Source organism: Mastomys coucha, unplaced genomic scaffold (genome assembly GCF_008632895.1).
Source record: "Mastomys coucha isolate ucsf_1 unplaced genomic scaffold, UCSF_Mcou_1 pScaffold21, whole genome shotgun sequence".
NCBI classification, from domain to species: Eukaryota; Metazoa; Chordata; class Mammalia; order Rodentia; family Muridae; genus Mastomys; species Mastomys coucha.
In genome coordinates, this window is record NW_022196904.1 from 18772214 (window position 1) to 18800149 (window position 27936).

Below are 27936 nucleotides of genomic sequence, written 5' to 3' on the forward strand. Positions count from 1 at the left end.
AAAAAAAAAAAAAAAAAAAAAAAGAATATAGGCAAAGACAGCATTAGGTCCTTCTGGCACAACTATCCGTTCACCTTGACCTCCAACCTTACTTAAACAACCATTTGAGGAAGACATATATTTAAAGTCTTATATAAAGTACTTGTGTCCTTTATCTGCTTTCTTTGTTTCTTTGAAACATACTATTTTTGGTTCCCAACAGATTTACCAGGAAGCTTATTACTTCCTGTAACTCCAATGGCCTCTTCTGGTCTCCATGATGCCTATATATATAGCATATATCCACAATACATGAGAGCACGCTCACACATTCTCTCACACACACAAATAAATCTTTGAGAGAGATGATCAGTGGTTAAGAGCACTGGCTACTCTTCTAAGGGACCTAGGTTCAATTCCCAGCATCCATATGATGGCTCACAACCACTCTGTAAATTCCAGAGGATCCAATGGCTTCTTTTGACCTCTACAGGCACCATGTACATAAGAGGTTCACAGACACACATGCTGGCAAAACACCCTCACACCGATTTTTTTTTCTTTTTTTTTTTTCTTTTTTTTTTTTTTTAAAGATTTACTTATTTATTATATGCAAGTACACTGTAGCTGTCTTCAGACACACCAGAAGAGGGCATCAGATCTCATTATGGATGGTTGTGAGCCACCATGTGGTTGCTGGGATTTGAACTCAGGACCTTCGGTAAAGCAGTCAGTGCTCTTAACCGCTGAGCCACCTCTCCTTAACCCCTGAATTTTTTTTTCAAACTCTGTTTTTAATTGTCTAAGGTCAAAGTTTACTCAAATGTCTAAATCAGCAGATCTCTCTTGAGTTATTGATCTGTACTTGACAGAGAGTGATTGAAAGGAACAAAATATATGTCCAATCGAGATTTATTTTCAACTGTTTTTGTTTTGTTTAAGCTTTATCTATATGTTCATTAACCATATCAGGACAGAGTACCTTAAAGGGACAATACTTTGACCCTTGCTGTCCAAGGTCAATTAGGTTCCAGGGAACTACAACACATTTCTCAAAAGGTCCTGTAGCTCTAGGAAGTCACTTGTTTTCTTGATTAAAGAGGCCATGGCAGCCCTGCAGATGGATGCTAACCAGTGCACATTCTGCAGAGGAGGGAAAGCACTGCCAGCAAGAGCTTTAGCCATCCCCAGCAGATGGCACCAACTACCAAGAGAAAGGCTAAAGGAGTGGGGATCCTAAAAAGAAAAGTGAATTTAGAACACCTTCAGGGTCTTAAATGGGCTCAACAAGAAGGTATAACCCACGGTTAAAATAATTGGTAATAATCCAAAACGAAAACTAAGCCAGATTTTAAAGGGCCCAGGCAACCCAAAAGTTAAAGGCCTCTTCATTAAGTAAACCTTGAATCAATAATCTTCATTAAAATATACAGACTTCTGACGCCCTAGACTCCCTCCTTAGAGGCAATCAGATTAAAGAAACAAATGCTTTTCCTATCTGCAGATAAAATACCATTTGCATAACCCCTAGGATTCTGATAACCATCTACAAACTAGAGTAAGACCATACCAAATACCACCATCCCATCCACCATCCTACTCAGATGGTCCTGTGACAGTGTAAACTGCATCTAATTGGGTCCCTTTGGTCACCCTCTATACCTGAAACTCAGCAAAGGGGGAGACCATAAGTGCTTCTGTTCTCCTATTTCAGGCAGGTAAGTCAGGGGTGTGAGTGACCTGATGTCTCTCTCCTAGATGATCTTAGGATCCCAACTCTTAAAGGAAAAGTGGTAGGCAGCTAGACAAATAGGAGTGAGCTTGGGGGCTCTCCCTCACAGTATCCTCTCCCTCTGAAATTCCTTATACCAAAGATTCTCCTGATGAAGACACTGCCTTTGTCCAGCTCCCACACACACATTAAAAAAACTGTTACAAAAACAAAATACAAATTATGTCTCATCTTCCAACTATCTAATAGAAATGTGGAAAATGTTGAACCACGGCCATCTTGGTTAAACAATAAATCCTGAAGCTACGGTAACTTAGACACTTCCCTAGGTTTCTGTCCTCCCTGCACTGTCTATGCCAAGATACACAAACACAAGAGGTGCTTTTCAGAACTGGTGAGAGATGGCTCAACAGTTGAGAGCATGCGCACTGTTCTTGCAGAAGACCTGGCATCCACATCAGAAGGTTCACAACTACCACTTCAGCTCTAGGATATCTGGCGATCTTATCTCTTCTACCTTGCATGGGTGCCTGCACTAAAGTCTTTTAAGAAGTGTTTTTCAGCTGGGCAGTGGTGGGCCTTTAGTCCCAGCACTGGGGAGACAGAGGCAGGTGGATCTCTGTGAGTTGGAGGTCACTGGACCTCCAAAGAGAGTTCCAGGACAGACAGGGCTGTTACACAGAGAAACCCCATCTCAGGGGGGGGGAAGTATTTTTCAAAAACCTGAGTGAGGTTCTTACATTTTATTATTTTGTGTATATGGTATTTTTGTGTACAACATGCATACAGCTATACCCTTGCGAGCCCAAAGAGGGCAGCAGAGCCCTAGGACTGGGAGTTAGAGGGCTGTGAGTTGGAGTTAGACAGGTGCTCAGATCCTCCTGAGGAACAGCCACGCCTTCCCCCCCCCACCCCACCCCCATTCTTTATCTCACCACTCCTTGGTTATCCCTAGCAACGACCTGCCAATGGCCAAAGAAGAGTTTGCAACCCGTTTCTGCCTTTTCACACCAGCCTGTAGATGGCCAGCTCCGATTCTGATACCAGAGACCCCCATGCAGGGTTTTCTTCTGAATAAGAGTCAGCTGCTTATCCTCCTGCTCATTTTATCTCCTCACTGACCCATAAGAGCCCTCCTAACAAACCCTTCACTCAGAAGGAGTTAGTGATGAAGTGCTGAGCCAGTTTTCAGGATGCGTGTGCTTGTATGTAATATATACAAATTTCAAGATAATTGAAATTTTAAATCTGATCAAAGACATACAGGGACCTCTTGCAATACATAAAGCCCTGACGTGTTTTACTACAGCGTGAAAGCAGTTTCTCTCTTACAGTGTATTTGGTAATAACAGCTCTGTGGCATCCCGTACTTTTTCTGCGTTTCAGAGGCAATTTCCTGTATTTTTACTTAAGATGTAATTGTTTTATTGGTAAAATGGTGGTGTCAAATTTTTTAAAGCAAAGAGGAGAAATTAGAGATATAGGGGTAGTGAGGCTCAGTGGGTGGGCCTAATTGCCAAGCATAACCAAGCATGCTGGCCTGAGTTTAATCCCCCATCCCTGCTTGGTGGAAGAAGAGAGCCATCTTCCATAAGTTGCCCTCTGACTTTCACATTTGCACACGTGTTTGCAACTTTAATTTTTAAAGCCTATTTTTAATGACTGCTCTTTAACATTTTAACCTCCCTTCTAGCCCACCACCCACCAGAGGTAGTGGGAAAGAAAGGATATGGGGGAAGTGGACCTGTTTAGAAGTTGTTTTTTGTAGCAAATCCCATCTGTATTGTCGGGAAATCAGTAGTTCAGTGCACAGATCGACAGCGGCAACCTGATCCATTCGTAAACACAACACATATATACCAACCGTCCAGTTCAATAGTGTCCCAGTAGTGATGGCGCGACCTAACAGGATCAGCCAGGCCTCAGCAGAATTGGCACCAGGCAGTAGGAGAGACCAGGAGGGACTTCCTGGTCCCTCCACGGGTCTTGTCTCAGCATGTGTGTCTGTCTCAGCAGACATCACTCTGCCAGTCAGTCCGAGTCCGAGGAAGAGACAAGGCATATCATATATATCATATCATAACATATCACCAGAAGGTTTTTGGTGTGTTTTTCTCTATGGAGTCTGGGCAAATGGAGTTCAACGTAAAAGGTGGGCCAATACATGTCTTTAGCAAAGAATCCTTCATCACGTGTCCTTTCATGAGTTTACTTTAGCAGAACATCCTTTCTCCTTCATGAGTCTGCCTTAGTCTTTCACCTGTGTCCACTTTAGTGAAACATTCCTTCACGTGTTTATCCCAACAAAACACCATCTAACACAACAGACTTTTCAAAGGACCCGGAAGTCTCCGCTTCACATGTGTCAATAGATAATGGTCTTCGTTTCCTTTCTCTTGCTGTGGTAAAGAGCCTGACCAAAAGCAGTCTGGGGAGGAAAGGGTTTATTTGGCTTCCATATCCCAGTCACAATCTATGGAGGGAAGTCGAGGCAGGAGCTGAAGCAGAGTTCATCGAGGGGTGCAGCTTTGCGGCTGGTTTCCATGTCTTGCTCAGCTGCTTTTTTAGACAACCCAGCACCACCAGCCCAGAAGTGGCTCTACCTACGGTGGACTGGGCTCTATTGCATTGATCATTAATCAAGATACTACCCCACACACCTGCCTACTTGCTAACTTTACGGAGGCATTTTCTCAATTGTGAGTCCCTCTTCCTAGAGTATGTCTAAGGTTTGCACCAAGTTGACAAAAAAAGAAAAAAAAAGAAAAAAGTCAGTACAAATGTAACTTCTTTTAATTTTTTTTTTTAAGAGGAGCTGGTTGCTGGAGAGTTGGCCAGAGACTAAGAGCACTGGCTGCTCTTCCAGAGGACATAGGTTTGACTCCCGGCACCTATATAACAACTTACGCCTCTTCTGACCTCCACCAATGCTAGGCACACTCATGGTGCACATACGCTCATACACATAAAATAATAAAATAATTTTCAAAGTCGCCTGCTGACTTCCACATGTGTGAGCACACAGCAGCACACATGAACGAATAGACAAATGGTCTTGTCCTCATGTCCATGGCTGTGGTGTAATCAAAAGCAACTTGGGGAAGAGAGGGTTTATGTGGCTTCCACATCCCACTCACAGTCTTTAGAGGGAGGCCGAGGCAGGAACTGAATGAAGCTGTGTCCCCAAAGACTTGGTGGTTTGGAGACATTGGGATGTTAGCCATTCCTTGTCCCCATCCATTCCCATCAGGCTGATCCTGGCTGCCCTCGAGTCTCTAGCTCCACCTCTCTTCATTGCACACACATCTCTCTGTTTCTCTTTCTCTCCATCACTCACTTGCTCATCCTGGTGGCACCCAGGGCCTCTGGGTGTCTGGGATCACCTCAGGAGTTCTATACACGTGACGCCAGGCTGGGGTCCTCTGGGGCGTGTCCACACCCATATAGTTTAAAATCACCTTGATGTATGACTTCATTCTGATACTGTGAAACTAGTTCTACATTGAGACACTGAACCTGGGATAACATAGTTCTGTGTTCTTGGGCCATGATTACCCATAATTTTTTACTCCAGAATAAAAGCCATCTTTCATTCTCTTTGATGTGAGTGAGCATTGTGGCTTTTTATGAAGACACTGGAGGCCACATGTATAAAGCCCTGGCTTTGACCCACAGCACCACTTGAACTGGGTATGGAGGCACATGCCTGAAACCCCAGCACTCAGGAGGTAGATGCAAGAAGATGGGAGTTCAAACACAGTCTCAATTACAAAGTCAGTTTAAGACCAGCCTGGTCTACTACACACCACTCTGTCTCAAAAGACAAATGTTGTCCCCATTTATTTAAGTCTTCCTTGCTGTCTCTTAAGCTGTACTGCCGCTTTCCTTAGACAGGTGAGCATCGCTCCTTACAAATCTGGGAGATGACACTCGATGGGGACAGATGTTTGAGGTGCTGGTCACATGACCCGATTTCCATCCTTGCATCCCACAGGGTGAAAAGAGAGAATCTACCACCAAGAGTTTTCTTCTGACCTCCCTGTATGCAACACACACACATACATACACACACACACACACACACACAAATAATAACAAGTACAATACTAACAATTTTAAGCAGAGTGTGGTGGCACACACCTTTAATCCCAATACTCAGGAGGCAGAGGCAAGCAGATCTCTCTGAGTTCCAAGGCAGCCTGGTCTACACAGAGAAACTCTGTCTCAAAAACCCAATAATAATTTTTTTTAGAACTATGTGATCGTACATGCTTACATTCCCAGTACTCAAAAGGCAGAGGCGGGAGGATTGCTACAAGTTTGAAAAGAGGCCAGCCTGTTCATCATTCACCAGCATGGTGAATTCCATGTCTGCCAAGGTTACACAGAGTGACAACCCAAACTCCTAAAAAACAACCACACACCTTTAATCCCAGCACTTGGGAGGCAGAGGCAGGAGGATTTCTGAGTTCGAGGCCAACCTGATCTACAGAGTGAGTTCCAGGACAGTCGGGGCTATACAGAGAAATCCTGTCTCAAAAAAAACACTGAACAACACATTTAATATATATATATGTGTGTGTGTATAAATATATACATATATGTGTGTATACATATAAATTATACATGTAATATATATTTATCATCTAAAACATTCTTGAGTTACAAAATCGAAACTTGTGACCAACATTTCCTCACTTGAACACTTAATGTACTTACTACAGTGCTGCAGTAATAAAAATTGTTGTAACACGGGCTGGAGAGATGGCTCAACGGTTAAGAGCACTGGCTCCTCTTCCGAAGGTCCTGAGTTCAAATCCCAGCAACCACATGGTGGCTTACAACCATCCGTAATGAGATCTGATGCCCTCTTCTGGTGCGTCTGAAGACAGCTACAGTGTACTTAAACATATAACAATAAATAAATAAATCTTTAAAAAAAAAAAGGATTCACATACAGTCTGGAGGGATGGCTGAGTGCTTAAGAGTGTTTGCTGCTCACATAGAGGACCTGAGTGAGACTCCTGGCACCCTCATGGTGGCTCACAATTTTCCATAACCCCAGTTCACATAGGTCCAACAGGCACACACGTGCTACATGTATGTGGGACATTTATATACATAAAGTAAAATAAATGCTTTTCATTCTTCAAAAAATAATCCAGGCTGTGGCAGTGCACACCTTTAATTCCAGCACTTGAAAGGTAGAGGCAGGCAGATTTCTGAGTTTGGGGACAGCCTAGTCTACAGAGTGAGTTCCAAGACAGCCAGGGCTACACAGAGAAACCCTGTCACAAAACAAACAAACAAGATTCACATACAGACTAAAGGAATACAACCAAGAGTCAAGAAGTGAGTAAAATTCTGGTCATATGACCTTTAACAAGTGTTTGAAGATAAATTCATGGGGGAAGACCAGGTTTTCCAGAAAACACAGTTTCTAGAAACCACTCTCCTACAGAGTAATGAGCTGAGTAGGAGCATTAAGACCCCCCACATCATGCAAGGATCAGTGATGACAAGCCAAAGGCATCCTTGCGAGATCAGAGCAGAGACAGGAAGGACTGAAGAAGACATGCAGAGCACAGCCCCGGGGAGACAATTCTCATCATCCGTGTGAGTCCCGGCTGCATCTGTGAGCAGGCAGGTGCCTCGCGGTGGAAAGTCGCACACTTCCCAGCTGTCTCTCTGGACTGGCTTTTGGAAATGAGGCACCCTGTGTTTGTTGTTGGGCACTAGGCTCCAGTTGTTTCTGTAAGATATCACAAGTCACAGGCTCCAGCTCTAGGTGACCGGAGGCTAACTACGAACATGCAGACACGTCTGCCTCTTTGTTTCTACACTTGGTTTTCTTTAAATCCTCTTAGAATAAAACATAGAGGAAAATATTCTACCCAAATATTTGCCAGACATTCTTAATAAATGACCCAAACACATGAACAACAAAAGGAAAATAAATGTTTTGTATTTTATAAAGATTTAAAATTATTGCCAGGTGGTGGGATGCCCACCTTTAATCCTAGCACTTGGGAGGCAGAGGCAGACAATCTCTGTGAGTTCGAGGCCAGCCTGGTCTACAGAGTGAATTTTAGGATAGTCCAAGAAACCGTGTCTAGAAAAAAAATTAATATTTTGTAACAATGGATATTTTCATGACCCAACCATGACAGTGGGTTGCAAGAAAAATTTAAATATATGAAAGAAGTCTCATGTCCATAGTATACAAAGAACTATGCAATCCAGGTTGAAGAGATGGCTCAGCTGTGAGCATTGGCTGTGAACATTGGCTGCTCTTCCAAATGGCCTATGTCCCATTCCCATTCCCCACATGCTGACCCACAACCACATGCTGTGTCACATATCTGGGATTTCAGCTCCCCTATGGCAAGATAAGAGACAAGAAAAATCATCTAAAAATACACAGGGCCAGCTAACCCCAAGTACAAAGCACAGCAGCAGAAAATGCAAGGGAGCTTGCTCACCAATGTGGGAGGAGAGAACTGACTCCCCAGAGCTGTCCTCTGACCTCCACACACATGGTGTGGTACCCACGTGTGTATGGGGGAGGGGTTAGAGAAAAAACAAAGAAAGAAGCAAAGAGATGTTTTAAAGCTAATAAACCTGGAAGCACACTGCTTGGTAAGATAAGTCAGAAACAAAATGGAATTCATTACATAATTTATTATTTATTATATATTTATTACACACAGTAAAATATCCAGACTCTACAAGTTCAAAGATAGAAAGCAGATTCCAGGTTTTCAGGGATCATCAGTCTTATGGTTTACTGGATGCAAGAAGCTTGCTATGGTGACAGTAAATTCTAGAAATAGTAATGATAGAGGTGCAACCTTCTAATGTAATTAGTATTATGGATGAGTATGTTTAAGTGGGTCTAACTATATTTCATATGATGCTTATTTTAGAGCCGCTTTGAAGTCTTTAGAGGAGATGCATTACTGTAAAACACCCACACTGCTCAGATAATCTTCAGATCACCCGTGGTGATCCAAGAATGAAGACTCTGATGGGCTATCTGCAGGTGCAGGCTCCAGGTTGGGGTCTTCTCCCTTAAGTCTCAAGAAACATGTCCCCAGACTGTCCTTTGAAAGGTACAAGTCCTCTGGCCGCTCATCCTCTGGGCACACTGCTCTCCCCACTCTGGACCACACTCAAGGACAATGCTGTCCTTTCTCTATATACTCTCCGTATCCAAAAATCCAAAAACAGGCAGCCTTAGAATACTTCCACATCAGGACTCAGGTGACAAGCCCTTCTGTCAGATCTCACTGATGTTAAGTTTGGGAAAACGCTCAGAACTGGAAGCTGGGCAGTGCTCCTGCTACAATGAATGGCTCCTTCTGGACACAAGTCTCCTTATTCCCTCCAGTGGATGAAACACACCCACACACACACCAGAAAGGGGGAGAGAGAGACAGAGAGACAGAGAGACAGAGACAGACAGAAACAGAGAGACAGACAGAGACAGAGAGACAGAGACAGAGAGACAGACAGAGACAGAGACAGAGAGACAGACAGGCAGACAGGCAAGCAGGCAGACAGGCAGGCAGGCAGGCAGGCAGACAGACAGACAGACAGAGGCAAAGACTGATGGCAAGAGACAATGCATTTGGCTGAAGAGTGAAGAGGAAGCCACAGCCCACTTTTCGCTCCCGGCCCACCAGGCTGTGATGGTGTCTCTAAGTGCCTGCTCTACCCTGCCTCTCCCTCTGCACCATTCCTTGTTCGGTTAGTGGACCATGTGCTCCCTGCCTCCATCAAGTGTTGCTCGCAGAAAGAGTTACCAAGGAAGAGGACCAAGTTGCTCCAGAAAACCAGAGGGGACATGAGCAGACCTGAGCCACAGCTCATACATACAACATACAGAGGGGGGAAAATGTTCCTGAACCTTCTCTAAACAGAGGAGGCATGACCACTCAACTTCTCTCCACCAGACTCCTCCCTTCTCCTGTGGGTCACCTCCTCCTACACCAGACAGAGAGCTCCTTCTGAGACGAGTGCTTAAGTGTCTGTTCCTGGATGAGAGGCTAGAAGACAAGAGAAGACACACCCTCAAAGCACTAGCCAGTCAGCTGATCCCATATGACCCCCAGAGCCATTTCTGTCAAATTCTTACTGGGAGGAAATTCCAGCATCCCAGGGCATTTGGTTATACTGAGAAACCTAGGTTGTTGGGATTCAGACCCCAAACAGCTGAGGTGCATACTGAAAATACCAAAGGGAATCTGGCCTCCAGGTTCTCCCAGCATCCCTCAGATCCTACCTGGCATACTTCACTCTCTTCCCTGAACGTTCTAGCCCAGGAGTGTGTGTATGAGTGTGTGTGAGTGTGTGTGAGTGTGTGTGTGTGTGTGAGTGTGAGTGTGTGAGTGAATGTGTGTGTGAGTGTGTGTGTGTGAGTGTGTGTGTGTGAATGAGTGTGTGTGAGTGTGTGAATGTGTGTGAATGTGTGTGTGTGTGTGAGTGTGCATGTGTGTGTATGTATGTGTGTGTTCTCTCCCTTAGTGCTCTTTCTCTTCTCCCTCCACTCTGTCTCCCTCCCCATGGTGACTTTTCTGGCCTCCTTTCTTGAGACCAGTGAACCTGCTCGAGACCAGCTTCCCAATAAACCTGCCTTTATATTCTCTAATTTGGCTTGAATTGGCTCACTTTGCAGATGGAGAAAAAACTTATCATGGGTGACCAGGTGAATTTCTGTCTCCCAGGAGGAAGCATGCCTCTAGATCCAGAAACCCTCTGTGTTGCTGACTGGTTCAAGGCCACACTAGGGTGCCTCTGTTGTCCTTTCAAGGGGATAGGGTTTCCCATCAGCCTTACTTCGCAGGTGTTGTCAGGTAACTAGAAATTCACAAAGGAGTAAGTGAACAGGGACAGAAGGCAGAACAGAGAAGGGAGGGGAAAGGAAGTGAATGTACCGGACCCTGCCCACAGCCCATGTGACCCTAGGGTTGCTCCTGCCTGGAAAGAGTCTCAGCTCTAAGAATGTAGAGCAGCCGTGCTTACGTTACGCCAGAGCAGGGGCCTGAGGGCAGTGCTGGAGCTGAAGCCCTTCTCCACAGAGGCAAGACCATGAGGCTCCTCTCAGCCCCTTCACAGGCCCGATAGGACGTGAGATCCTGCTCGCAGGTGAGGGGTCACCCCTACAAGCGAGCACAGATAGCACAACCCACAATGGGCTAGACCCTCCCTTATCAATTAGCAGTCGAGGGAAGGGCCCAAGAACCTGCCCACAGGCTAGTGTGGTAGAGGCAGTCCTCAGTTGATGCTCCCTCCTCCCAGGAATGTCAAGACCTCACTTTTAAATTTCCAGGATCTCCTCGCCTCTGCTCAAGCCGCTATTGACCGCTGTTGGAGGATCGGTCACTCTTGTACTTTTCCATAATGTGTCATAGATTCTTCAAGGCTTTCTCTGGTACAAGTGAGAAAGACAATGATCAGCCATCACACGGCCAGGGCCTGCATGCAGTGGGAAAGAGACAATATACCTGGTGGGATCTCTGCTACTCCGGAACATTATCCAAGAAGGACGCAGGTTGCTACACCCTACTAACCTTAAGCAGAAGTTCATAGAAATGAAGACAGTGATGCTCCATGATCTCCAGGTGCTGTGTGGGACTAACCCGCTTCACACACAGAAGATGGCCAAGCATGGACAGTGGCTGTTGCCCCATGCATTATGTCCGCACGCCAAGTCTTGGTGTTAACTGCAAGACACACATAGAGACAAACTGCATTAGATCAGAAGAGTTCCCCGGACTCCAGCCCCGAAGGCTCCCTCCTAATACGCATGTCCTTCACACAACCCTGTAGGACTGAGTCAGGGACTGACTGAGGGGGTCCCTTGGGATCTTCCTAGAAAAGCTCATTCCAGAAGCCCTAGCTTCTGATCTCCATCACAGGTTTCTGACTCTTGAGTGACCCTAGGGATCTGCTGGCCATGGTTGGAACTCAGCTTCCTTTAAGAGCTGATTCGGTGGCTGCCTGAAGCTTGTGACCCCCAAATCTTGTCACTGCCAGTGTACCACTACTAGAGCCACGTCTGGGCAGCTGCTCTTGAGACTTTTGTGATGAGCAGATAAACAGGTCCCCGGGGCATTGGTTAATGCTCCATGGGCTCCTGAGGCTTCACAGGAAGATCAGTGTCCCCAAGGGGAGGGGCTGAGGAAAAGGAACTCCCGGTAGCTCCTTGACCTTGGGGACTTGTCCTGCTGACATAGTACCAAATGTTGATCTAAGGTAGCTCTTATATCCCAAGGTCAAATTAGTTCGGAATGTTTCAAGGTTAATTTACAGACAGCATGGCAGGCCAGCTATCACTTGCTTGGGGAAACTGAGATGCAAGGAAACACAGTGATTCAATTGGAGGCACACAAGACATGAGTGACAGACCAGACAATTAAAATGTCAGCTCATTTTCTGACTTAAGAGGCTTTTTTTGGTATTAGGCATTTGTATAGCAGAGACTAGCCATTAAAAACTGTCTTAGTTAGGGTTTTACTGCTGTGAACAAACCCCATGACCAAGACAACATTTAATTGGGGCCGGATAACAGGTTCAGAGCCTGTATCATCAAGGCAGGACCATGGCAGCATCCAGGCAGGCATGGTGCAGGAGGAGCTGAGAGTTCTGCATCTTCATCTAAAGACTGCTAACAGAATACTGCTTCCAGGCAGCTAGGGTGAAGGTCTTAAAGCCCACACCCACAGTGACACACCTACTCCAACCTTCTAATAGAGCCACTTCCTGGGCTGAGCATATTTAAACCATTATAATTACTTAACATGGAATTTCAGGAGGTTGTTTTACTCGGGGTAGGGAGTTTCTATTCATGTAGCCCAGGCTAGCCTGGAACTCATTATACATCCAGAGTGTTAGTGAGCTGGTGCCACCACACCCAGCCAGATCAGGTACTATAATCTTAGACATGAGCAAATGGGAGTCTAGTCTGGGTGGTGAGACAGAATGGATGATCAGGTTTTTTTTTTTTTTAAGATTTATTTATTTATGTATACCTGTACACTGTAGCTGTACAGATGGTTGTGAGCCACCATGTGGTTGCTGGGAATTGAACTCAGGACCTCTGGAAGAGCAGTCAGTGCTCTTAACTGCTGAGCCATCTCTCCAGCCCCCAGTTTTTATTCTATAACTAAATCAATTGCCTCAAGAAAATGTCCCAGACTTCTCCTCCGGGCAGCCAACCCACATTCTTTTTTAAAATAGACTGTTTCCTGAGGGAGCCATTCCCCTGCAGATAAAGAAAATGACTTCTTTTACTTGCCTACTAAACCCAGCATCCAGCACAGGATCCAATGTGCAGCTGATGCTCAAGGGTCTTGTGATAAAAAGAAAGAAGGACCAGCAAATGAATGAATGAGTGAATAAATGAATTAATTAATGAATGAATAGCCTAGACCTTCTCCAGAGAATAGAACCTGCCTTCATAGTCCCAGGAGGTTTTGGCCACATCTGTTCCCTATCTCTTCTGAAGGTCTAGAGCCTTGTTCAGATCCCTTTACAGATGGTAATGAGCCACTACGTGAATGCTGGGAATTGAACTCCGCACATTTGAAAGAGCAGTCAGTGCTCTTAACTGCTGAGCCATCTCTCCAGCCCTAATTTTAAGATTTTAAAGCAGGAAAAGATGCCACTGCCGACAGCAGCAGAGAGCAGAGGACGCCAACATAACAACTCATGGGGACCTCCGTGCTCCTTCCCCAACCCTGTCTGGGCTCCTCCCGTGAGGGCCCCTTGTGGTTTCCCTAGAGCTGACCTGGCCCTTTCTCTTCTTGCAGCAGGAGAAACCTCTCCAGTCCTCTTGTTGGGCTCCTTGTGCCTGGGGTCCTAGTCTGCTTGACTCTGGTAGCCACCATGGTCTATTTCTTGTTCCTCACAGACTGGCTGCTCCCAGACATGATCCCACCCTGGGTGGCCAATCAGGAGGAAAGAAAACCCATTATCTAGTCCTGGTCCCTTCTCCCCCAAGCCTGACTTCCCAAGAATACACACCCCAGTTATCCCACCAGAGCCTCCCTCAGGAACTACTGACTGGGACTGCTTCCTCGGAGATAATTTAGGCACAATGAGCACCCCCCCCCCCGGCGCCCCCGCTGGCCTGTGTCCTGTGCTCCAGTCCCCCAGTGTTAACTTCTATCTGCCTATGCAATGAGAGTTTTCAGTACCAGGGCCTGGCTGACATCACTAAAGAAAATAGAGGCACCTGGCCTAGCTGATGGGGCCAGCAGCTCCCAGAGCGGCAGCATCACCCTGCAGTGTGAGATGCAGATGCCAAGTACCAGTCCTGGCAGCAAGCCCGGGATTGCTATTTATGTCTTTTTCCAAGACAGGAAGCCAGGCAGCAGGATGCTGACACATCCTGTCTGAGCAGAGGGTCTGGCCAAAGCAGGACCACCAGATTCAAGGAGAACTGAGATGCAGGAAGTTCTGCCCAGGATCTTCCTCCATGTGTCTGGCCCCTTATTTCCGTTCAGGTTCAGGATCATTCCATGTGGTCAAAACTGAATGGTTGATCTTTTCCTAAATGGGTCCTCAGCCCTTCACTGTTTTAGGTCATTGTTCCTCTGGCCCCATGCTTGCTGAGAAGTGTCCCCTGTGGTCCAGCAACGAAGAGTATTCTGAAGGCATCTACTTCCCTCCCCTCTCCTGGGATCTCTTCCCATCATGAAAACTGATAGAGAAAAGAGGTCTCCATGTCTCTCTTGGATATAGAGTCCTACTTTAGCACACCCACCTCCTGTCCGCCTTGAAGGCTGGGACTTTCCTTACTGTATGAATGACCTTCACCTTTTCCCAGGGCCAGCATCCATCATGATCTCAGGCCAGTGTCCCCTTTGTCCACTCCTAGTGAGTGCCACTTGACTCCACGCCTGTCCCACACTGTCCACTATAGCAGCCTACTAGCCCTCCAGAAACACAGTATCTCCCTGGAGCTTCAAGGGGGTGTCTCATAAACAGCACATGGAACCCCCAAGTGCCAGGTCAGCCCAGACCTACCAGATGCAAGCCATGGTCACACCTTTTCAATCTCACCTGCTCACTTGAGCCTGAAAATTGTCGGATGGTCCCTCTCTAGAAGACAGTCTGTCTCTGTTCCTGAGGCTGGATAAGTTAGTCCTGTTCACAGCCTCCTGGAAGTCCTGCCTCTGCCTCTAGGACATGCGCTCCCAGACAGTCCTGTCTCCCTGCTAAGCCTTTCTCCTCCCCTTCACAAAGACTTGAATCAGGGCAGTGTCACTTCCTTTACAACAGACCCTCCTCCCAAAAATGTCAGGAGATGTTTATCCCAGTGCTTCTAGAATTAGGCTGCTCTTTAATGGGCAGTACACCACCCTCTTCCTGTCCTGAGGTTCCCCATCCATCTGAGAGGACTGAGAGGACTGCCACAATCTAGCAGGTACGGAATTGTGGAGGATCAGCCAGGGGTCTGTAGAGGTGGATTCATTAAACCGCTTTGGCTTCCGACGGGTCGTGCGCACACACTGCACCCACCTAAGACCTCTCTGGATTCGAGAATGAAACACACACACACACACACACACACACACACACACACACACACACACACACACACGCCAGCTAATTTTGATATGCCTTGACTAGCTTAATGATTAGGCACTTTTAAACCTTCCCAAGACTAACAAACACTCCCCTCTGGTATTCCTGACATAACATCTTTTTTTTTTTTTGGAGATAGTATCTTTTAAAATCTATATTTCATCTCTGTCACCCCAGACCCAATCCACTTTCCCAGATTCTTACATGCTGGCAAGCCTGTAAGTTTCATCTTTCTGCTTCCCCGTCATAGTGAGCCTCAATCTCTCTCCTTATCCCTCAGTCCCTTGCCTGCAAAATCTAAAAGTCCTGCCCTGTCTCCCTGCCCAGCCATTGGCTGTATGGCAACTCTTTATTATCAGTCCAAGCCAGCTGCAGGCAGGGATCCTCAGGTCTGGAAGTGCAGCTTTTGGGAACCAAAATCAGACAGAGAATTAGAACCAATTCCCAACAAGAGTCCCTGAGTAAAGAGGGTATGAGCTGGGCACAGCCAGGGTGTCATCCTGATGTGAAAGCTGGTGCTGCTCAGCTGGTGCTCCGGAAGCTGCTTACTGTGAAGGGAAATGGGGAAAGTGGAAAGAGGGAAGAAGGGAGGTCTGGCCTGTCAGAGACCAGAATCTTCCAAGCTCAAGATACTACCTGTTCAGTGATGTCTCCATCTTGCTAACCCTTGGTCCCTGACACTGGTTCCAGAGCAGTTGTTCCTATATACAAGATGAGTGAAGGAGAGGCAGGCCAGCCTGGTCTACAGAGTGAGTTCCAGGCCAGCCAGGGCTACACAGAGGAAACCCTGTCTCAAAAACAAACAAACAAACAAAAACAGCAAGAGAAAATCTGTTGAGGGGTGGTGGTATAATCTGGGATGGAGGGGGCTGGGAACAGGGCCCCTGAACACTACCAGGACATAGTAAAGAGCAGCCTGAGCCTGGTAGGTGCTGCATTCTGCTCTGAGAAAGGACGACACAGGACCCAAAAGCCTCTTTTACTTTTTTACAGAAGTTACTCAGACCTGATGCAGACATTGATGGCTGGATCAACCACACAACAAATGTGGCTTCTTGATGTCTTCTAGAAGCAGCTGTATATGAGACAAAGGAGAGTACATTTGGCACCCAGACACTAGCAGCAGGACAAAGATGGAGTCTGAGTGTGCTCAGGGTCCCTGCTCCCGAGACTCAGTGCTATCTCAGCCCCGCAGCTATGGGAACTTTTCACCAATATGATCCCCACTGCTTAACTATGAAACCACACCTATCATCCAGTTTGGAGCATCCCCTCTGCCCAGCAGCCTGCCCTCTGAATTCCACCTGATCCCTTCAGGAAATTGAACCAAACTTATGATTAGGTAAATAAGTGCAGTGAATTGTTATTTGCTATTAATAGAAAACAAAAAGCATGGCAGCACATGCCTGTAATCTCAGTTCTCAGGAGGCTGTGGCAAGAGAACTTCTGTGAGTTTGAGGCTAGTCTGAGATACATAGTAAGTATTAGACCAGCCAGATTTATATAGCAAGACCTTTTCTCAATGAAAACAAGAGAGAAACAAAGAAAAAAAGCAAACAAGAGGAGATGGCCCAGTGGGTACCACCAACTAGCAAGCATGAGGACCTAAGCTCAAAAACCCAGCATCCACATTAAACCCAAGCAGGATCCTGTGCATCTTTGATGCTACCATTGGAGAATGGAGATGGAAGATCCCAAGAGCTTGGGAACAGCCAGCCTAGCCACACCTAGTGTCTTAGTTAGGGATTACTGCTGTGAACAGACATCATGGCCAAGGCAAGGCAACTCATAAAGAACATTTACTTGAGGCTGTATCTTCAGAGCTTCAGTCCATTATCATCAAGGTGGGAGCACGGCAGCATCCAGACTGACATGGGACTGGAGGAACTGAGAGTTCCACGCCTTGTTCCAAAGGCAGCTAGAAGACTGACGTCATAGCAGTTAGGACTAGGGTCTTAAAGCCCATGCCCACAGTGACACACTTCCTCCAACAAGACCACACCTACTCCAACAAGGCCACACCTAACAGTGTCACTCCCTGAGCCAAGCATATACAAACCATCACACCTAGGTTTAGAGAGACCCTGTCTCAAGGAACTAAAGCAGAGAATTAGAGGACATCCCTCATCATCCTTTGGTGTTTGCATGCACATAGGTACACAGACCCACACACATCCAAGTATACAACACACATTCACACAAACATGCCACACACTCTCTCAACAAAAGAAATAACCTATTGGTACATGCTACATCATCATACATTATCCTACACAAAAGAACCCACTCACACACACATACACACACACAAAAACCCTTATGATTTAATTACATATGATTCAGTATCTCCACTATAGGGGTATATGCAGACATGAAAATAAAACTAATGGTGTCCCAGGGCTGCGGAGATTCTCTATTTGAGAAATATTCACAAATAGAACTGTCTTGGGAATTTTCCTCTATGTACACTCCTTTTTATATTTTACCATCGAGGACATGATTAAACTCCTGTAGTACTGAGCAGTGCATCATGTCGACTTCCATTCTTCCTTCCGAGTCCCAGTTTTCTTCCATAACATTTGGAGAGCTCCTTTAGCCACCCTCAGGGACAGCAAGCTCTTAGTATTCCTTTGTAGGTCACACTCATCATCTTTGCCCCCAGAACATCTGCAGAAGTTATTTGAGGGAGGAGAGAGATGGTTTTGTTCAAGGTTTTGGAGGGGATGATCCATGGTCTCTTGGCCCCGTATGCTCAAGATCATCACCGTGGCAGGGCTATGAAGTGGCAGAACCTCTCTCAGCTCATAGAAGCCAGGAAACAGAAAGGAAGGACAAAACACCCTTGAGGACCAGTACTAATCCACACCTTTAAGGAAGACCTTACTTCCTGAAGTCACCACAACCTTGCCAAAATAATGTCACCAACTAGGGGTCAAGTATTCAATGGGACATCAGGGACATTTCCTATCTAAACCGTACCACTCTTCCTCAGAAAGGAAGTGTGTGGGGTGTGTGTGTGTGTGTGTGTGTGTGTGTGTGTGTGTGTGTGTTTCTGCCTTATTTTTTTCTGTTCTGTGCATCAAATAACACAAACATACATAAAGTGCTATGAGATTCCACTGGAAAGAAACATGTCCATCTAACTACAGGAGCTGAAAGGGGCCTAGGAAGTTAATCAGAGAGAGACCACTTGACTTGCCTGAGCCAGAGCTGCCTTAAACCCCCAGCTCAAGGGGAAAGAAAGAGAGGGAAGGAGAAGAAGGAAAGTTGGGTGTGGTAGAGCTAGAGCCAGAGGAAAGAAGAAGACTCAGAGAGGTGAAGAAGGAAAGGAAGAGAGAGGAAAGATGGTAGCTAGCTGGTCAAACTTGTGATTTCCCAAAGAAGGGGGCAGGGTCTACATGACAAAGACTGCTCAGCAAGCAGTCTTCCTGCCTTCCAGTCTTCTCTCCTATCAAAGCATCTCCCTAGACCTGAGATCCACAAGCTGGAGATTTGAGGATGACATGCCTTCCTTCTTCCATGCTGCCAGCTCCTAAGCTGCTCTCCTCCTCCCCAACTCTTGTCCCCTCAGTACTGGCTTCTGAGCAGAAAACAGCAGTGATCTAGGAACCCAGCTTTCTTGGACTCTCTTGCTCCTCTGTCCTGCTCCCTGTACATGCAGGACCCTCTACACTCTCACAGACCACAGGACAAAGCAGAAGGACAATCCTGAGATTTTATTTGATTATGCAAGAGGAGGGTCTGATATTTTTCCCAGTCCTGCTGGGTGGTCAATCTCTGAAGAGTCTAAGAAGGCATAAGAGAGCACTCCAAGAGGTACCTCGACTGCGGTGCCCTGCACCAACAGCCTTGGACTTATCTAGGACGTTGATGACCTCAGTCACTCTGATGCTCCCAATGTGCTGAAAATCTGCTAAAAGCTTGTGTGAGTCACGAGCACAGCCCATGATGAGGAAGGTGGTATTGAGTTTCCCTACAAGGAAGAAGAGAAGAGTCAGGGACAGCTACAAGAATCAGAGGCCCTTCACCAACCAGGACACCTGTTCTCCCACCAGAGATGTGGATTCCAGGAACTATACCTGGTCTGACTTGGAATTCATGTGTCTAGCCTCCTGTACTCAAATCTTACCTTCAGATCCTACCAGTCTCTCGGGTGTACCGAAGGCTCTGGAGACTATACATTGCCCACAGATGGTCATTTGATAAAAGTTCGTCTGCTCTCACCTGCCTGAAATTGTAAGGTGGAACTGTAACATGTGGAAGCAGCGAAGGGGCAATTCTCAGTGGTGACAAAGCTTGGAAGACATTCCTCGCTGTGCTTGCCCACGCAGGTTGGACAGCTTTTGGCAGAAGGTAGTGTGGACATGGGTTGGCTAGCCTTGAGTCTCACAAAAGGCTCCAGGTTGGTTAGATTGTTACAGAGATAGGACCTGCAGACTCGGCTGTAGGAGGCAATGGACATTCCAGGTGGAGACACGAGGTAGGAGATTTGTGGAGGGTAAGAAAAGGCGGAGCTGCAGCCTTTGAAACTCAAGACTCCCTTACTGGACCCTGAAGAGCAGAGGAGCGAGAGGTTACTGTTGCTGGCCCAGCCCCACTCAGGCTGCCCCCTTTCCTACCCCCTATATTCCCTGTACTTCCCAGGCCCCAAGACCAGCTTGATCTTGTCGGGTCTGCAGACTGCAACTGCATGGGGCCGAGAAGCTGGGCTTTCTCTGTCTTCTAATCCTTCTTGTTGCTCTTGCTCCTGTGTCTGCTTCATCCTTCCCTCTTCCCCAGGTTGTCCCTGCCCCCAGGAACCTGTCCACTTCCATCCTATATTACAATTATCTGAGACCTACCTCATTCTTGCCAGTAATCCCTAGTCCTCACTCTCCCTCCTTAACATCCCCCAAAGCAGTCACACTGAAGTAACTGATGTGTCCCCTTTGACTTGGCATGCCATCAAGACACATGACATGTTTCATGGTCATACATTTCTATTGTGTGCATGTGTTAATGTTACTATCTAAAATGATCAGTACTATGCTTTTATGATCAATTTGTACACATGTGTGTGTATATAATCCGTGTGTGTATAATCCCAGTGTGTGTGTATAATCTGTGTGTACAAACCCAGTAAGTGTGTGTATAATCCCAGCGTGTCTGTGTATAATCCTAATATGTGTGAATATAATCCCAGTATGTATAATCCTAGTGTATGTATACAATCCCAGTGTGTGTGTGTATAATCCTAGTGTGTGTATAATCCCAGTGTGTGTGTACAAACCCAGTGTGTGTGTGTATAATCCCAGTGTGTCTGTGAATAATCCTAATGTGTGTGAATATAATCCCAGTGTGTGTGTATAATCCTAGTGTGTATACAATCCCAGTGTGTGTGTGTATAATCCCAGTGTGTGTATAATCCCAGTGTGTATATATAATCCCACTATGTGTGTATAATCCTAATTGTGTATATAATCCCAGTGTGTGTGTATAATCCCGGTGTGTGTGTATATAATCCCTGTGTGTGTAATCCCAGTGTGTGTATAATCTCAGTGTATGTGTTTACAATCCTAGTGTTTATAATCCCAGTGTGTGTGTAATCCCAGTGTGTATGTTTATAATCCCAGTGTGCATTTATAATCTCAGTGTGTGTGTGTGTAATCCTAGTCCCAGGTGTTGGGACTATATCTAAGAAGGAGAATGAGGAGAAGAAGGTGTGTCACCTGTCTCGATGAACACTATGGTCTCCTCGCAGCCTTCTCTCTGATTGCACACCATGCTCCTCAACAGAAGCCACTTCCAGTTACGCAAGGACACAGCTCTGAAGGCTGAAGCTGTCGCCTCATAGCACAGCAGAGCTTCAGTACCTAAAGATACAATATTCTCCCAGTCATCTGTCTCCCACACCACTTTCTCTTTTTGTGTGTTGGTTCTTTAGGGCTTTGGGGGGGGAGGGAAGGAGAGGTTGTTTTTAATTTTTTTATTTTTGTTCTTGTTTTGTTTTTTTTCAAGACAGGGTTTCTCTGTGTAGCCCTGGCTGTCCTGGAACTCACTCTGTAGACCAGGCTGGCCTAAAACTCAGAGAACCACCTGCATCTGCTTCCCAAGTGCTGGGACCAATGACCCATCACAGCTTTCCACGTCACCATCTTAACATCAGCACACAGAAAGCCTGACCCCTGAGGGGACCAGACACTCAGCCCACTTTCCACCAGAACATAACACAGCCTCCCACGTGTGGCCTTATAGCATACAGCCCTGCGGGACATACAAGGCAGTAAAGAGATGGCTTCTAAGAGGCACAGCAGCTGCAGAGATCTCCAGTTCTGCAGTACCATGGTTCTGTGTCAGGGTCCGGATGTGACACGTCACTCTGGAGCCAATTTCAGATGGAATCTCAAGTTTGGCTCTTGTCAGTCCCTGAATCCTCCGTCCACTTCCCTGTGGGTCACTGTTTTTAAGGAAGAAAATTGACTGTGTCAGCTGCTGTGGTATGGGCTCCCTTGAGACCTTCAATGGAACAGGTTTCCCATCTCTGTGGTCTCCCCTCCAAAATAATTCATACCCAGCATTATCTGCTTTTCAAAGGACACCTCTCACTCTCAGGCCTAGGTCCTCCCTCTGGCCATGGTGCTGATCCTAAGATCCACCATTACACAGGCTGTTCTCCAGTCAAGTGCAATGAAATCAGAACAGCACATTGAGAATTAGCACTTCAATGAGAACCAATCATGGTAGATCACACCAGCACACAGGAGGGTAACCTACGTTTAAGGTCAGCCAGACCAAATGAACAAATTCACTGCATGAGACCCTGTCTCAAATACAAAAAGCCTGGGAGAGAGTAGAGACACACATGTTCCCCTTTTTTTGACTAAGGAAATTAAAAAGTATTTAGAACTGAAGAATAACAACCATAATGAATATCACCCATGGACAAAGATGCATACAAAATCTGCAAGAAACTAAATATGGTCTAGTCACAGTATTCATGCCATCAACTTCATGATAATACACCATGGTGGTATATGCCTATAATCCCAACATTTGCAAGGGGGAGACTGGAGAACCAGAAGTTAAGGATCACCTTGAACTCCATAACAAGTTCAAGACTAGCCCAGCCTACCCCGTGTCAAACATAAACAAAACAACAGAAACTACACAAAACATATAAACACATTCAAAGCAAATAGCATAAGAAAATATGTAACACTTTAAACCAACAAAAACTAAGGCTCTTCTTTACATCACCAAGAAAGAGAGAGTGAAGTTGGCTAAGCCCGTGAACAGAATTCTCAAGAGTCAAGGCTAGGCATTTGAAGAGGTGTTCGAGCAATTAGATTGCAAACTGTATCATTATACAACTCACAGGCTGACAGCAATCAGTGAGCTGGGAAAGGGTAAGTGTTGGCAGGCTTGAGGTAATAAAGACACTTCTGTACAGTGTTGTTTGTGGAGTGATTGAGGGAAGAATAGATGGGACCCCTGGGAAAAGAGGAGTTGGGAGTTCCCATCAGTGCAGGGAGAAGTCTGACAATAGTCAAATTAGGTTTATAGATACCCAGTAGATAAATATAATGAGGGCTGGCAATATGGCTCAGTGGGTAAGAGCACTGACTGCTCTTCCAAAGGTCCTGAGTTTAAATCCCAGCAACCACATGGTGGCTCACAACCATCCATAATGAGATCTGACACCCTCTTCTGGTGTGTCTGAAGACAGCTATAGTGCACTTACATATGATAAATAAAAAAAATTTTTTTTAAAAAGATAAATATAATGAGAATCTCCACCCTCCAATACATGAGGAGACACCGTTGTGTGATGTGATAGGTAAGAAGCTCACCCCTCCTAAAACTAAGGGAGCTCACGACCTGCAGGGAGGCACACCACACACCACAGAACTAATTGATGAACACATGCAGCCAGGCAGTAGCAGCGCATGCCTTTAATCCCAGCACTCAGAAGTCAGAGGCAGGTGGATCTCTTAGTTTGAGGCCAGCCTGGTCTACAGTGCAAGTTCTGAGACCACGTTGAGAGACAGAGACAGAGACAGAGAGAGACAGAGAGAAACAGAGAGAGACAGAGAGAGACAGAGAGAGACAGAGAGAGACAGAGAGAGAGAGGTAGAGAGAGGTAGAGAGGTGGCTCAGCGATTTAAAGAGCACTGACTGCTCTTCCAGAGGACTCAGGTTCAATTCCCAGCACCTACACAAAGCTCAGAACTTTCTGTAACTCCAGTTCCAGGGATCCAACAGCTCACACCAAAGCACATGAAATAACAATAACAATAAAAGTATAGACGTACATGTGCACATGGATTAGCCACAAAAAAGCACAGTGCTGCCATTAACAAAGACATTACCACATCCACAAAATACTCGCCACAAAACACTCGTGTGTACAAGATGGAGACGTATACAAAAAGACATATACATCTCTGGAGATCACACACAAAATCAGAAGAAACACACTAACCACCTTAGGACGACTGCATACCGGAAGCTCGAAGGAATAGGGACGCAAGGGATTGCGAAATAATTAAAACCAGGTGGGAGGGGGGCTGGGGGGGGGGGCTACAACCTTGCCAGGCTCAGCACTCTCCAGGCTACACCAAAGTTGTATTCTCCGAGTTCACTTAGCTGGGAGATCTCGTGCACTGTGTCAAGTTCTTCTTCGTTCTCACAAACACACACATACACACACCCCGTAGGACCATTCATCCCTCAGGGTCATTGTGACTAATAATAAGATTACTGAGACAAGTAGCGGGAGGCCAACCTCTTACGCGTTCCCTTCTGCGCTCCCTTCTCCCGGGGTAAAACCCAGCCTCTGTCCAACCTGCCCTTAAGCAATCCCAACACCCCAGGCAGGGCAGAAAGCACCTTTCCAGCTCCAGGACACAACCTCTGCATAGCGGCAGTCCCGCTGGAAGTCACCTCTGCCACCTTCTTTAGCCAGGAATGCCACAGACACCCGGGTGCTGTAACCCAGATGTGCGTGGCAAAAAAGGCAGGCTAAAAAGCCTGCACGAAAACACCAGACATGGAGGGGGGGACCCGAAGGAGGCCTGAGCGTCAAGCCCAGGCTGTGCGCAAGCGCAGTGCGTCTGAGCCAACGCCCCAGGCCCACGGAAGCCTGCGCTCCCTGCGGTGGGGGCGGGGTGGGACCGGGCCAGCCTCGCTCTGGCTGAGGTAATTCGACGCCCCATTGGCTGCCGGCCTCCAGATCTGAAGAACAGTCTGGTGAGGTCAAGGAGGGAGGCGACCTGTGTGAGACTCAACTCGACGCGCGATTGGCTGGCGTGATTGTTGCCGCGGAGAAGCGGGTAAGGCAAGAGAGGGGCGGGCCCCCGGGGGATGACTGCCAACCCTATTGGCTGCGCCGCGCAGCCGGGAGCGCTGAGCTTGGTGCTGATTGGCCCGCGTGTGAAGGCGCGGGAAAAGCCGTTCGAGCCGGCCGTTCCTCTTCGCCACTTTGTCGCCCTTGTCTCTGGGCCTTCTCCCGGCTGACGGAGATTCGGCTCGAGGCTGTGGTAACCACCCGCTGGCAGCATGGACCTCATACCTCCCCTCCTTGCCCCCCCTCTCCTGAGCTGGGTCCCCACCATGGCCTCCCCTTGTTGCCCCCCTCGCGCTGCTCGCCTCTAACCCACCCCCACCCCCACCTCCTGAGCGCGGTCCTCGTGCCCAGCCCCCTCCCTGGGGCCCTGGAGCGGGAGGGGCCACAGGCCCGGCGTTTGGGGGTGATGGATGAGTGCTGGAAAGGGGGGGCACCCAAGGAATGGTTGCTCGGGAAGGAGCAGTGCATGCCATCAACACGGGGTACAGGGGCGTAAGCGCCTCAAGCTGCAGTGGCTACATGGATCTTCAAGACACCCATGCAGTTGGGAACAAGAAAGCGGCGTCCTGAGGACACCTTTGGCCCACATCAGGACTAGGCACTCGGCAGGGACTCAGTAGCCATTTGGGAAGGGGGATTGATTTTTTTTATTTTTTATTTTTATTTTTTTAAATGGCAGGGTCTCATGTAGCCCAGGGCAATTGTCAACTCCTAGCAGCAACCTTAAACTACTCATCCTCCTGCCTCTACTCCACAAAAACCTGTAATCATAAGCATCTGCCTCCACACTCAGTCAGGCTTTGTTGTTGTTGTTGTTGGTTTTTTTTTTAAGATAGCCAATTGCCCAGACTGGCCTAGAACTCCTAACTGCCAGGATTTCAGATCTGAGCTAGCATGCATGGTTTAGCAAATATCTGTTAAGCTAATGGAGTCTAAATAAAGTATCTAGCAAGCAGGTGGTACATGCCAGTAATGTAATCTCAGTTATCCAGGAGGCTGAGGTAGGAGAAGAGCAAGTTCAAGGCCATCGGGGGCCACTTATCAAGACCTTATCTCAAAAAAAAAAGTGGGGAGAGTGGGGAGGTAGCATTTGGCTAGCATGTGTTTATAAGGCTTTAGGTTCAATGCCCATTTTTTAAAAAAGCAAATCCCTTCTACTGAAAATGGGATAGAAAAATTTTTATTTAATATTTATTTTATGTATATGAATACACTGTGGCTGTCTTCTGACACACCAGAAGAGGGCGTCAGATCTCATTACAGATGGCTGTGAGCCACCATATGGCTGCTGGGAATTGAACTCAGAACCTTTTAAGAGCAGCCAGTGCTATTAACCGCTGAGCCATCTCTCCAGCCCTATAGAAAATCTCTTGGGGATAATATTGTTACTATAGAGTACAAAAACAAAAGCCAGGCTTTGGTGACAAACACCTTTAACCCCAGCACTCTGGAAGCAGAGGCAGATGGATGTCTATTAGTTTGAGTCCAACCAGGTCTTCATAGAGCATTCCAGGCCAGCCAGGGATACACACATAATAGTGAGATCTTGTCTCCAAAAGCAATTAATTTAAAAAAAAAAATCAAGGGGGCTGAGGAGGGGGCTCAGTTGATAAAGTACCTTAAGCACATTTGTGAGCACCTGAGCTCAAGTCTTCACATTAAAAGGTGGGTGCGGTGACATATACCTGTGATCCCACTAGGGGTAGGGAGCTGAGACAGGTGAATCTTTGAAGCTCATTGGCCAGCCAGTCTAGCTAAAGCCATAAGCTTCAGGTTCAGCAAGATGATCCTGTCTGAAAAAAAAAATCAAACTGGAAAACAGTGGAGGAGACACATCTGATGTCTGCCACTAGGCTCCAGACATGCTTGTTAAAGAACACACCAAAGTCACAGTGATGGCAGAGAAAGAACGGATTGAATTGGATAGCTCGTGTGGGACTTAGAACTGAGGGACCACATAAAAATGTTTGTAAGGACTGGATAAATGCAAGGATATGATGACAGTTGTTGAAGAGGATGCCTGAAAGCTCCGTTTGTAGACCAGAGTGTGAGCATGCTTGAGGGGTCTGAGAGGGTGAGCATATACATGCCCAAGCATGGCAAAAGTGAAGGACTGGTGTATTGAATGAATACTTAAGAAAGAAAAGAGGGTCCATGAGAAAGGTTGTGGGGTGAAGAGAAGCCAAGGTGAAAGCTGGGTCCTGAGAGGGCCAAGATAGATGGCCACAGATGTGGCTTCCCAAAAGCAGAAGGGCTAGGTAGGACAGAGCTCGTGTAACTGTCCCGACCCACCACTCCTGCCCCTAGATCCATGGACCCCAATGAAACGCCTGCTCTCCACCACTGTTCTGCTGACTCTTCCCCAGCCGATGAGGCCAGAGTGCCCCAGAATACAGAGCTTATTCCCAGGAGACCAGTCAGTCGCTCTCCAACCTGTGCCCGCTGTCGCAACCATGGGGTCACAGCCCATCTCAAGGGCCACAAGCGCCTCTGCCTCTTTCAGGCTTGCGAGTGTCACAAATGTGTCCTCATCCTGTGAGTATACGGTTCGGGGGGTGGGAGAACTCTCCTCCAAAAGGCTGACTTTGCAACACCCCTCTCTCAGGGAACGTCGGAGGGTCATGGCTGCCCAAGTGGCCTTGCGCAGGCAGCAGGAGGCACAGCTGAAAAGGCACCTGGCTCAGGGACTGATGAAAGGGGCAACCCCTCTGAAAGCTCCCCTCCGTGTCAAGAAGGGAGCCATTCGGCCAGGAGTCCCTTGTGAGTGTCTCTGGTTAGGAATGGGACAAGGATTTGGATGTAGGAAGCTAAGGACAAGCATCTCTGTCCTAGTGTTTCCTCTCTCTGGGCCTCACATTCTCCAACTATAAATGTGTTCAAGAGCTGGGCAGTGCCTTTACTCTTACTGCTCAAGAGGCAGAGGCAGGCAGGTCTCTGAGTTTAAGGCCAAACTGGTCTACAAATCGAGCTTCAGGACAGCCAGGGCTATACAGAGGAACACTGTCTTGAAAAACAAAACAAAATATGCTCAAAGGTGCTGGAGAGATGGGCCAGCAGTCAAGGGTGCTGTCTCACAAGGCAGCTCACAACCACATCACTCCAAGCACTGCACACATGTGGTGCACATACATACATATATGGAAGCAAAACACTTCATACACATGAATAAGCAAAATTTTATCTTAAAATGTGGGCAAGGGCCGGGCAGTGATGGCGCACGCCTTTAATCCCAGCACTTAGGAGGCAGAGGCGGGGGGATTTCTGAGTTCAAGGCCAGCCTGGTCTACAGAGTGAGTTCCAGGACAGC

The 27936-nt window shown here is 47.0% G+C and overlaps 2 protein-coding genes and 1 long non-coding RNA gene across 6 annotated transcripts in view; 1 reads left to right on the forward strand and 2 right to left on the reverse strand.

Moving 5' to 3' along the window:
* Positions 1-10195: 10195 nt before the first annotated feature.
* LOC116100412 lies at positions 10196-14938 on the reverse strand. 2 transcript variants are annotated; one of them, XR_004122568.1, is made up of 4 exons: positions 14780-14938; positions 11284-11436; positions 11029-11188; positions 10196-10872 (listed from the first exon to the last, which is right to left on the reverse strand). It is a non-coding gene; the product is annotated as an uncharacterized LOC116100412 (long non-coding RNA). The 2 variants fall into 2 exon arrangements; XR_004122567.1 differs by having other exon boundaries at positions 10196-11188.
* A 4063-nt stretch (positions 14939-19001) lies between these two features.
* Lypd4 (LY6/PLAUR domain containing 4) lies at positions 19002-24461 on the reverse strand. Of its 2 annotated transcripts, none has more exons than XM_031385689.1 (5): positions 24173-24461; positions 21561-21740; positions 21013-21156; positions 19529-19855; positions 19002-19277 (listed from the first exon to the last, which is right to left on the reverse strand). In XM_031385689.1, the coding sequence occupies exons 2-5, from the start codon at positions 21625-21627 to the stop codon at positions 19075-19077; spliced, it is 741 nt and encodes a 246-aa protein (XP_031241549.1). In that variant the 5' UTR covers positions 21628-21740; positions 24173-24461; the 3' UTR covers positions 19002-19074. The 2 variants fall into 2 exon arrangements, with proteins under 2 accessions (XP_031241549.1, XP_031241548.1); XM_031385688.1 differs by lacking the exon at positions 24173-24461 and adding an exon at positions 23871-24025 and having other exon boundaries at positions 21625-21740.
* Positions 24134-27936, forward strand: part of Dmrtc2 (DMRT like family C2) — an 8132-nt gene continuing 4329 nt past the window's right edge. The window contains exons 1-3 of one of the 2 annotated variants that reach the window (XM_031385686.1): positions 24134-24615; positions 26937-27164; positions 27235-27389. In XM_031385686.1, coding sequence (XP_031241546.1) covers positions 26941-27164; positions 27235-27389 — 379 coding nt within the window. In that variant the 5' untranslated portion in view covers positions 24134-24615; positions 26937-26940. Of the gene's footprint in view, positions 24616-24657; positions 24823-26936; positions 27165-27234; positions 27390-27936 lie in introns of those variants that run through there. The other variant, XM_031385685.1, reaches the window with a different exon arrangement.